Source organism: Acartia tonsa, chromosome 7, assembly GCF_053477335.1.
Source record: "Acartia tonsa isolate MP-2025a chromosome 7, ASM5347733v1, whole genome shotgun sequence".
In the NCBI taxonomy this organism is placed as follows: domain Eukaryota; kingdom Metazoa; phylum Arthropoda; class Copepoda; order Calanoida; family Acartiidae; genus Acartia; species Acartia tonsa.
The window spans coordinates 48,524,733-48,537,519 of NC_137266.1; the positions used below are offsets into that span (position 1 = coordinate 48,524,733).

At 30.6% G+C, this 12,787-nt stretch overlaps 1 protein-coding gene across 1 annotated transcript in view; it reads left to right on the forward strand.

Moving 5' to 3' along the window:
* Nucleotides 1-12,089, forward strand: part of LOC145324592 (synaptogenesis protein syg-2-like) — a 164,152-nt gene extending 152,063 nt beyond the window's left edge. The window contains exons 29-32 of the mRNA XM_080167173.1: nt 960-1,037; nt 7,064-7,144; nt 8,548-8,609; nt 11,761-12,089. Of these exons, the coding sequence (XP_080023299.1) occupies nt 960-1,037; nt 7,064-7,144; nt 8,548-8,609; nt 11,761-11,796 (257 nt within the window). The 3' untranslated portion in view covers nt 11,797-12,089. The remainder of the gene's footprint in view (nt 1-959; nt 1,038-7,063; nt 7,145-8,547; nt 8,610-11,760) is intronic.
* Nucleotides 12,090-12,787: the final 698 nt, after the last annotated feature.

The following is a 12,787-nucleotide window of genomic DNA, read 5'->3' on the forward strand; positions in this document are numbered from 1 at the left end:
ACTTTAGGAACTGTTGTAATAAACAGCCTGACATAATTATCATGTATAAATACTTTTCAATGACATTGTATGCACACAATGAATGAATTCTTGGTAATTTAAACATTTTCTTCCTTGTTTAATAATTACACACACAGTATAAGAGATAGCTGGATAGGCTATTGTAACTAAAATATTCTCCCCCTCAATACCATTTTCAAAATTATTTTTAATAGCTGATGAAGGGGTTTTTTCGTGTATTTTCCGTAAAGTTGTGTATTACTGTTGAGTCAGTTTGACTTAATAAGCTCATTTGACTAAACAGTAACAAATAACTTTACGGAAAATACAAGAAAAAATCCCCCCCCCCCCCTCCAAAAAAAAGAATAAAAAAAAGTTTGGACGTCCTTGTCTCTATGGTATAAAGATTACATATTAATACTCAAATTCAAAGCTTGGACGTACTTGTTTCTACCACCTATGAATTACAGAAAGATTAATTTTGTCATCATTTATCGGCCATTATCTTATCCCTTAGAATCACTGGTCATGATCAGAAAATGTAATTTTAAATTCAGTTGTCATATCCTTCTATCCTGAAACCACACCACAAAGTAAAAGTTCTGAGGTACAGGCAAATATTCTAAAAAAATTTCAGTACAAAGATTATTAAGAAATAAGGATAACAACATCCATAAGTAGCAAATTATAGAGACTATTAGAAATCATGAAATTTTTTTAATTATTAATAAAATAAAATATTTTCAATGTCTTTTATGCATGACCGGCAGTCTGTTGGACAATGTAAATTATAAACTTGATGCTCATTGATACAGGGAATCTTCAGCAAAAACTTTACTCGTCCATCTTCAATAGAAGCCGAGAAAATTGTATTTCCCCCAAAGAGTTAAGGACGGACTGACTTACGGATAGACAGTACCTTAAATTTTTACCATTTTATAATGTAATTCTATTTAAAGGTTCGAATCCAGTTTTGGAGCTGGAGGTGACGGATGACGTAGATGGAGAATATACTTGTCATCTTAGCAATTCTTTAGGTAAGGTTAACCTTTGACTGTTCATGGGGGGGGGGGGGGCATTGAACGCCCGACTTTTAAGGGTTAATATATGGATAGAATAAATTACAGGATACATGGTGAAGATATTTTATCCTATTATATAAAAAAGTAAGGTTTTTGATGTCTGTATATTAAGATCTTGATACTAACTTTACTAATCGATTTCGACCACTTCATGAAGCCTTATGTATATTCTCATGTTTAAATATTTTTATTGAAAAATAATGGCGCCTCCTTAAGGCTATGGGCCCGTACATTTTGGAGAAGGTTAATTTACAGATAGGTTGAAGTGATCTCACACTCTTTCAACACAATTATCCCGTTATGTAAAATTACAAGATTCATCTACTTAATACCTTCGAGGTTTACACCTTGTAAAAAGCATAAATATTACAAAAATACATAAAATAAGTTTAGAAGACTCTAGAATTAATTATAATTTGATTTCATGAGCTAATTGTGACATGTCTTTTTAAATTTTGAAAATATTTCGACACAAATGTCAAATAATATAAAAACTAGAAAAATCTTATGTAATTTTTGTAACGTTTGATAACCGAAACATCTCTACAAGTAACTTTCCCTAATTCTACGTTTTTCTCCCCATTCAGTTAATTTAGACGCATATTTTTTTCATTGTCCAGTGTATCTAAAGGGATAAGAGAGTTGCCGATACATTGATGTACATCCCAAATGATGATAAACAATAGAACTCCTTCTGTAGATTACAATTAGTTGTTAAAACGATTGGACAGTCAAATTAATTAACAAACCAATAAAAAAATCAAAATGAAACTACAAATAAGAATACGCCATTATAAAACTTTTGGGACTAGTATTATAAACAGCCCAACTCCCCCCCCCCCCCCCATTCCATTATTACCAGATGGGATAAAATTATGAAATTTGGTTTTATTGAAATCCACGAATCGTATATATTGGTTCGCAGAAATGTTTAAAAGGAAAACAAAGGCTGCTCCCCTAGCTTCTAATGGCTCTATATTTGAACGGATGTGGAAGGGCAGACTAATAGCATTAAACCAAACCAAGCCTTTTTTAAAAATAGCTTTAAACCATCTGAGGTCCCATATGAAACTCCACTGTGAAGGAAAACCATATCGGTTCAGCGGTTAGCTAGATCTGTAGCTACAGACAACAAAACTTAGTGATGTTCTAACAATTAAAGTGGCGCAGCTAATCTTTATCTTGATGTCCGTCTGTCCTTCTTTGGGTACTTTTAATAATATGATATTGCCTAAATGTCTATGCTTTATTAATTTCGGGTTTTTTTTATAAATACGGTTTGCTTGTCCTTGTTAATTAGCTCTTGTTTGAAACGTGTTTCATGCTTAATCATCAGATTTGGCATTTCAACATTTCAATAATTTTACCTTAGTTTCAAATTTATTATTTATGTAATTAGATTATGTAACAGTTTCAGTTGCAATGCTACTCTGTAGATTATCTGTTTATTTAAGGATGTCTTTCTGTTTATCAATAAAAAAACTTTCCTACAATAATCTAGTTTAAATTTTTCTTTTAAAACTAAAATTAAATAAATTGGGTTTGTTCGACAACCCCCTTCCTTCATAGAAGCCTTTAGAGCTGCAAAAAGGTAATAAAGCTAATTCTCTTTGCAAATCTGATTGTCGTCTGCAAAACTAGATTAAGATCACAGCAGCCATATTCAGCCACATATTTTGCAAAAAAAAACAATTTGAAATTATCTGAAGTTGCAGCCGGTCTACTTGTCTATTTTATAAATTAACAGCCAGTGGAATAGATATTTTGCAAACGAATCAATCAAAGGTCTCTTTTATATTTTAAAGTATAGAGGGGTCGATGGTACATGGCTACATAGAACTATGGCAAAGACCTACTAACATATTCATATTGGTCAAGAAATTTGACAGCTTGGACCCTAAAATGGCCGAGTTTTATACAGGATTTTTCATCATTAGAAACAATTCCCTACCTATAAAATTTAACATATATTTGTGTTTTTCCTTAATAAATAATGGATATATCTTAAAATTAATGAAGGAAACAAATCAATTTTAGCATTGTCAAAAAATTATAAAAACTGTAAAAATTTGGACTTTCAGTAAAATATTTTCACTTCAAGCTGCTAACAATACAGTCATTTCGGAAAGTAGATATCAATGCCAATTTTTAAAAATAGCAATATTAAGGTTCAAATTAAAATCAATATAGGTTTAATTTGTTTTTAAAATATTTTCCTTTTGAGGGGGCTTTTAAATGTTTTTCCCAGTAATAGATAGATAACTTTCTTCCTTTCCCCTTTCCGAACAGGGATAAGGGATGGGAAACCTGGCCGAAAATTAGGTCTCAGCCTCCTTTTAAAAGTGATGGGGCAACTTTTCTTTTTTGCCTATAAAATCAACTCATTTTCGCCAGTTCCTCATTGGCTGTAGGCCAATATCCAATAACCTGAAACTTGCTTTTAGCATTAACCAATTATTAATAACAAACGCGTCCCCCAGTTCATTATTGGCTAAATTAATTCAAGCAAACATAAATTTCTGCTATTAGAAAGACAACAATGGAAAGTTTCTGCTATCAGAAGGACAACAATATATATGACGTTCAATCACATCAACTTATTATTAAATCTACACATTAATAAATGTCCATATAGCAAAACATAAATTGAGAGATCGTTTTTTGAAGACTGAGTAGGATTCAACATTTTATACTTTAGAACAATGTGAAAAACTCATTGTCTTTAGACAATTTAAAAGTTACATTTCATGTGGAATTGATAACCCAACTAAATGATTACAAATACAAAACTAGTTCAATATGTAAATAAAAGTGTACTGTGTTTTGTTAAAAAAAATTTTCATTAATTTTGGTAAAACACTTAATTGAACTTTTTTGTTAATATTTAACGTAAAATTATTTTTTAAAAAAATTCTTAATTTATATGTATGCTATGGAACAATTAGTTGATAGAATGTTACCCATGTACTTATTCAAATCTACTTAATTTATTTATTAAAGCTGGGGGGGCTAAAGCGGTGTTCATTTCTAAATACAAATTTTGGGGTGAAGTAGATCCCCCCTTAAAATGTTTGAAAATAAATCAGATTTAACCATCTCAAAAAAACTTTTTTTTAAATGGGGGGGGGGGTTGGCGAAGTAATAACGGGATTCTACTTAAAGCCACTAACATATTGGTTCTTTGGAAAGTTTTTATTATATTTTATGATTGGTGAAATCAACTACCTGAATTCTATTCTATACTTTTTTTCTTTGCATTCATATAATAGCTATTTCATCATTGTTCATAGTTTTCAAATCTAACTACTGCGTCATCCCGAAACTAGTTTTTTAGGCCTAGTTGGAAAATAGGCCTGGAATAATATTTTCTTACGTTTCCCATCCCTTATCCCTGTTTCCGAAATATTAGAACTGTCCGTAGCTCCTACGTAGCTTCTGCGCATGTCTATTTATATGTTATATTTAGTAGAGAAGCTACTCTATAATTCACTTTGTCTATCAGTAAGTCCGGATTTTTTTTCCAATGAATTTGCAAATAAAAGTTAATCTGCATTTGACTTTGATAAAAGGATTTTACATCCTATTAAATATATGTAAATCATTGCAGCTCTTTTATGACTCTATACATGCCCTTTTCTGCTTTTTACATCAGCAACCAAATGAATGTAATTATTTTCAATTCCTGAAAATCATAAAAATCTGTACATTGCTATATTTTCAATATTTTATTCATTAAATCAATTGATTTTAGAAAGACATATTTTTTAAAATGCTGCTACACTTAATATTATCATCCTTGTTATAATGTTCTATAGTATTTGAATAAAAGGATTATTATTTTTTGTCAACACTTTTTTAGCTAGCTTTGTAATAATTACGTTTAAATTCTGTTAAATTTACTGATAATTATCATCTAATAATTTATCGCTTATTTTCAAGGTCTTACTATTCTAATTATATATACATTATTATGTTTAATAAGAAAATTCCAAGATTCATCTCAGTTTATTTTTTAAAAAAATTAGCTATCTTTGAAACATATATTCAAATAAAATAACACAGTACAAATAATAATAAAACAGGGTTTGCTTACAAAACACAAACAAATTAATGGAAACACTTTTGAAAAGATAGCATTGATATTAAATGATAAATATGCTCAAATTTTTTTTACAAAAACTAGGCAAAACATTTTTTTTGTCGTTGATAACAATATCTTATTCTTATACTCTTATTTACAAATAGTTTTACACTTAAATCTTTTGATTTAATTGTTTTAACTCTTGTACAATTGGGCAGATGACTTTAATTTATAATAAGGTCCCCCAAATCCTTATACCAACAAGTTGGTGATTTTGATTATTTCTTCAAACCTTATTAAAATGACAGCATTTGAGCTTTCTAGCAGCTAAGTGAGAAAGCAAAATTTCTATCGATAAACAACCTTCTGCAGAGCTTTAGGTCTTTGCTTAAGGAATGTTTGTAGCTATCTGTTTATACATCTATACTCTAAATTTATTATAGAAGAGCAGACAAATAGCATAAAACGCAGCATTTTTTATAAAAAAAAAATATTAGCCTAAAACCATAGCATGTCCTATATGAAGCTCCACTGTGAAGGAGAACCATATTGGTTCAGCGGTTAGCGAGATCCGTCGCTACAGACAAAAAAGCTTACTACTTTAAATAATTGGATTAGCGATGTTCTAACAATTAAAGTGGCGCAGCTAATCCTGATCCAGAAAATGACCGTCTGACCTTCCTTGGGTTTCTACCTCAGTCCGTTTGTCAGATTCTTTTGTTCAAATCAACTGTTTATCTAAATATTTTGAAATTACTTTTAATAATATGATATTGCCTAAATGTCTATGCTTTATTAATTTCGTTTTTTTTTATGAATACGGTTTGCTTGTCCTTGTTAATTAGCTCTGTTTGAAACGTGTTTCATGCTTAATCATCAGATTTGGCATTTCAACATTTCAATAATTTTACCTTAGTTTCAAATGTATTATTTATGTAATTAGATTATGTAACAGTTTCAGTTGCGAGGCTACTCTATAAATCCTCTGTTTGTTTGAGGGATATACGATGTTAGCATGTCTGTTTATCAATAGGAAAAAACCTTTCCTAATAATCTAGTTTTAATTTTTCTTTTTAAAACTAAAATTGAATAAATTGGGTTTGTTCGACAACCCCCTTCCTTCATAGAAGCTTTTAGAGCTGCAAAAAGGTAGTAAAGCAAATTATATTTGCAAATCTGGTTGTCTGCAAAACTAGATTAAGATCACTGCGGCCATCTTCAGCCACATATTGTGCAAAAAAACCACCCACAAATTGAAATTATCTGCAGTTGCATCCGGTCTACTTGTCTATCCTTTAAATTAACAGCCGGTGGAATAGATATTTTGCGAACTAATAAATCAAAGGTCCCTTTTATATTTTAAAGATTGGTTATTCGCCCCTGTTTTATCGAAAGATATCTGTCATTTACAGCTACAATTTTGTATCAGAATTCAGTCACATCAAGCCGATTGAAAACTAGCCGCTGCTGAGCCCAATAATTTTTTTAAAAACAATAGTTTTTTATTTATGTAAAAAAAATGAATGTAAGAATTATTTATTTGTTATGTTGTACGTAATTTTGTATTTTATGGATTACATAGGATAATACTCTACAATTTATGAAGACTAATTTAATTTCTTTTCCTTTAACAGTTTCAAACAAACCATAAAGAAATATTTTGTTAATAAGACCATTATAATAATTTAATGAATAAGATAATCAATTAAAATATAATACCTTTAATTAAGGCCATATGGTCTTTTTATTGTAAACAATATTTCATTTACAGAATGGCTTTAAAACCAATTAATATCCGCTGGATAAGAACCGAATCTCAACCACACTGAAAAACCATGCATAGCATCGTATTACAGACAATTTTTTGAAAATTTAAATAAAATCCATAAATTTTATTTAGGAAACAGTTCATGCAGTATAGAAATCTTGGATCCAGGGTATGCTGCCCTACAACAGGCTAATGTAGCCGTCATATTTACAGGTAGATAGATAGATCGATAGACAGACAGACAATATAGAAATCTTGGACCCATGGTATGCTGCCCTACAACAGGCTAATGTAGCCGTCATATTAACAGGTAGATAGATAGATAGACAGTATAGAAATCTTGGACCCATGGTATGCTGCCCTACAACAGGCTAATGTTGCCGTCATATTTATAAGTAGATAGATAGATAGACAGACAAACAGTATAGAAATCTTGGATCCAGGGTATGCTGCCCTTCAACAGGCTAATGTTGCCGTCATATTTATAAGTAGATAGATAGATAGACATACAAACAGTATAGAAATCTTGGATCCAGGGTATGCTGCCCTTCAACAGGCTAATGTTGCCGTCACATTTATAAGTAGATAGATATATAGACAGACAAACAGTATAGAAATCTTGGACCCAGGGTATGCTGCCCTACAACAGGCTAATGTGGCTGTCATATTTACAGGTAGATAGATAGATAGATAGACAGATAGACAGTATAGAAATCTTGGACCCAGGGTATGCTGCCCTACAACAGGCTAATGTTGCCGTCATATTTACAGGTATATAGATAGATAGTATAGATAGACAGACAGTATAGGAATATTGGATCCAGGGTGTGCTGCCCTACAACAGGCTAATGTAGCCGTCATATTTACAGGTATATAGATAGATAGATAGATAGATAGATAAATAGTATATAAATCTTGGACCCAGGTTATGCTGCCCTACAACAGGCTAATGTAGCCGTCATATTTACAGGTAGATAGATAGATAGATAGGCAGACAGACAGTATAGAAATATTGGAACCAGGGTATGCTGCCCTACAACAGGCTAATGTTGCCGTCATATTTATAAGTAGATAGATAGATAGACAGACAAACAGTATAGAAATCTTGAACCCATGGTATGCTGCCCTACAACAGGCTAATGTTGCCGTCATATTTATAAGTAGATAGATAGATAGACAGACAAACAGTATAGAAATCTTGGATCCAGGGTATGCTGCCCTGCAACAGGCTAATGTTGCCGTCATATTTACAGGTATATAGATAGATAGATAGACAGCCAGACAGACAGACAGTTTAGAAATCTAGGACCCAGGGTATTGAACAGGTTAATGTAGCCGTCATATTTACAGGTACATAGATAGATAGACAGATAGATAGACAGATAGACAGTATAGAAATCTCGGATTCAGGGTATGCTGCCCTACAACAGTCTAATTTAGCCGTCATATTTACAGGTAGATAGATAGATAGATATATCATATCATAATTGTTCAGGTGTGGATGGTATATGTTAACAAGGGGCTATTTAGATTGATAGATAGAAAGAAAGCATATAGACACATAGATAGATAGATAGCATATAGACAGATAGATAACTTATATCATAATTGTTTAGGGGTGGCTGGTATATGTGTAACAAGTCTCTTGGGAATTCTACTCATCCTCTGGAGAAGAAAGGTATTGTAGGCCAATCACATAATCAATACATAACAGTTTTGCTTTGTGTCTGTAGGGTCACAGGGATCTAAAGAGATAAGACAATTGACGATAAATTGATGTAACTCCCAAATAATGATACACAAAATTACACCTTCTGTAGTTTACAATTAGTGCTTGAAACGTTTGAACACTAACCTTAATTAACAAACTAATCAAAATTCACTAAAGTCCCCAAAGTTGTTATCTTTAAGTTTCGAAAAGAAACAAAGGATTTATACTACAGAAATAATTCTGTGAAGTATAGTTGTTAAGCCAACGATTAAGAGAAAGTTTTTATAAAACTATTAGGACTAGTGTAATAAAACAGCGTATTGTAACCCTCTCCCTCTCTCTGCAAAAATCTTCTTTAAAGTTTTCTAATACATTAAAATTTAGCCAATTAAAAGAACTATGCTTTATGTGTATAAAGCTGACATCAAAAATCTTTATAAAATTAAAAAATAGGAATATAAGAATTATGAATTGACTATGAAAACATAAGTATAATATCTTGCCTTGATGATTGACTTCTACGTTTTTACTTATCAGCAATAAATTCTGATATGAAATAGGTAACATGTAAATAACATAAAGGATTATAAAAATTGACATATTTCAGAGAGTTAAATATATTGGTAAACGTGACTGAAGTTATTATGGATTATTAGCAATCATTATAGCCATATCATCTAGAAGCTCACACACTGTGGGGTATTTTTGAAGATATGCTTAAGGGTATTTTTTGTGAGGATGGTACAGAAAAATAGCATAAAACTAACCCAAGAATTGGTTTGAGATATAGGAATCTTCGTTAAATTGAAAACTCAATCCTGGGGGTCTTTATTATTAGGGGGTGAGAATGGGAGATAATCCTTAAACATAAAACAATCCTTTACGAATCTTACCTAATAAGAAGAACTCAATCTGTTCAGTAGTTAGTGTGATCTTGATGTGCAGACAGAAACCTTATTACTTTAAGTTATAGGATTTGGTTTACATGAATCATGAGATTTAATATTAATCATACTGTCAAAAATATTAGAAAATTAGCTCCTTTCAAAGCATACAATGATTCAAATAATATGTCAGAAACAAATATTTTTGCAGCCAATTTTAAATTGGTTAGTTATTGTGGTAAAACACCCCTGTATAATATTGCAGACCAATACTAATATATATTTTTAGATGATTTTGTACCATCTTTGTAATCTTTGTATGTAATTACTACCTCCTAGCATTTCTGAGCGTACTAGCGGCATCGCCACTAGTCACTAATGAAATATTTTTTAATATGAAATTTTCATCCGACAAGTTTTCTTCATATGGTTATATAACTCCTAGGGATATACAGGAGTTCAAATATAACCTACACGGGTTTGCATATTAGCTGCTAGTCCCTGCAGAAAGCATAAACCTTGCAGTAGCAAAATTGCTAATATTAATATCCTTAATTAACCTAATCTAAACAATCACATGGATATTTTATCAAATGAGAGACAAGGAAGCGAACGTATTTTCAAAAGCTTTAAAATATTAATTTTACAATAGTTAAAAAGTTATCTTTCATTACTAAGATTAAAAGCGTCAGGAACTTTTATTGGCTATACTAAAAAAACGTTCCTTCTGATTTTAGAAGCTACTCTTTTTTTTGTATTTGTATCATACAAGACATGTCTTTACACAAAATGTAAATATGGTACATTTAGGATATCAAAATACTAGAGTTGGCTCGATATAATTATCTCCCTATTGGCTAGTTTTCTATATGCATATCTATTTCTCAATAAATCTTTTTTCCTCACCCGGCATTACTATCTAAAAGAAAGTAAATATTCAATAATTTAAATGATTTTAAAAAGATTTTAAAATTTAATTTTTTTCTTTACATTACCATCACCAAAGGGTTAATGATGATGATTACAATTTTAGTTTAATATTTGAACACACAAAGTGTCGCCACAATCGAATTCTTTTAAAACAGAGTTTTCTTAAATTTATTATATTATAAATTTAAATTTTCTTTTTTATGATTAGAAATTAAATACATCAATATAAGGTAAATAGCAACATGAAATGAAAATAATGAATTTATTTTTAATAAAGTAAAATAATGGGTCTTATCGTTCTAGCCAATGAGAGTTTATTATGGATTATTGGAGCACTATGAGTTATGTACATATATTCCTTGGAAAACTTGAGCTCGTTTATAGACATTTATTTCCTATATAGATCTGACATGGATCTTGAAGCAATAAAGCAGGCCGTTTTGTACATGTTAAAAATTGGAAGATTTCATTAAATAAAAGTTATTGCAAATATACTTAGTAAATAGTCTTTTTTATACTATTAAATACTAGATATTAGACAAAACTTTATTTTTTAAATGTAATAGGCATTTTCTGAGATAGGTGTTTTTTGAGATGGGCGTTTTTTGAGATAGGCGTTTTCTGAGATAGAAATTTTTTGAGATGACCCCATTTATTGTATATTAAGTGGATGGTACAAGTTTCTAAACTTTTTTCTAAGAATAATTTCTATCCAGCATTATAAAATCTGATTTAGAGCCTTGTTGGAAATTATTAATTTTTCCTGTTTATAAGGAAAATGGTTTGATAAGGTGCGCATTAACTTCCGCAATCTTCATAAAATTCAACATCTTGTACTACCCTTTTACTTTGCTTAACTGGCATAAGTAAACATCGCACGCATTGAAAGCGAAGCTATTATACTTCTAGGTTAGTTCCTTACGTACGTCCGTTCACCCGTCTGTAACATCAGTTAATTTAGAATTGTATTGTCAATTTCAAAATGTAATTTTAAACTTATTTATTGATCTTCGCTTTAATGATTTTTGTCATTCTTGTTTATTTGTTAATTAATAGGTCTTTTGACAATGCTTAAAGTAGCTCTTTATAGTACCGTATACAAAATGACGTCATACAATACAAATGACCAATGATAGGCAAGTATACATTTTAATTGACCAATGGTATGCCAGTATGACGTCATTTATTATAGGCACTTTAAAAAGCTTCAAGATGGCGTTCATTATAATATGCGGAATCAATTGCACACCCTCAAAACATTAATGCAAATGTAATCAATTATTAATAAATATTTTCATTTTCAGGTTTCTAAGAAACAAAGAAGAAAACAGAATAGATAATACAACAAAAGCTATTAAGAAATTTAATCAGAACACAAAATAAACTTAAAAAGTGATTAATGATAACTACTGAATTAAAGATATACTTATCCTTAATGTTAAATAAGTGATGTCGCTAAATTTAAATGAAATGGAAACTTGAAGAAATATTTATAGATCGAATAATAAAATATTTTCAAAACAAATTTATTTTAGAAATTTATGTGTGTTTAACTTTCTTAGATTCCCTAATAATTCCTATTTATTTTCCTGTATTTATATTTTATTAGCGCAGCTACTCTATAACTAGGATATTCCGTCGGAGTATTTCATTACAGAGGGAGAGAGGGGACAATGCGATGTTAGTCCCTTTAGTTTTATATTAATATTTTCTTATTTGTTGGCATAACAACTTTAATGAATTTTGCTTACTTTATAATGTTGAGTGTTCAAACGTTTCAACCACTAATTTTAATCTACAGAAGGGGTAATTTTTTGTTTCATTATTGTGAAAATCTATATAGTGCCGTTTCAGGGATTTATTTTCAAATAGTGTCTATGCCAAGAGGCCTCTGGGGCGCATGTGGTAAGTGGGAATTTTGGGTGTTTGTACCCTCCACCAAAATAGTTATAAACTTGACCCTGGCCTATGAGAAGCTACACTATATTGGTTGATTTAATAGCAAAATCCTTTGCAATACTACACAGACAGACAAACTCACATCCTGTCATGTTTATGTAAAGATAATAGCCAAAAATTTGAAATTTAAAAAAAAACTTTTTTAACTTGTTGACTGTAAATATTGTTATAATCGAATATTTCAAAAGCAAAAAAGTCTAAAATCTTTAAATTCTGTCAGCAACTAAATGGCCGAACATAAATATTACAGTCTCCCATCATTTAAACAGCGACCTGAAAATAATCTGTAAAAGTCAATAATTAAAAATGTACATACTAATTTGAATATAAATATCAGTGCACAACAGAGCTGGATCTTTAAATGTGTAGCCG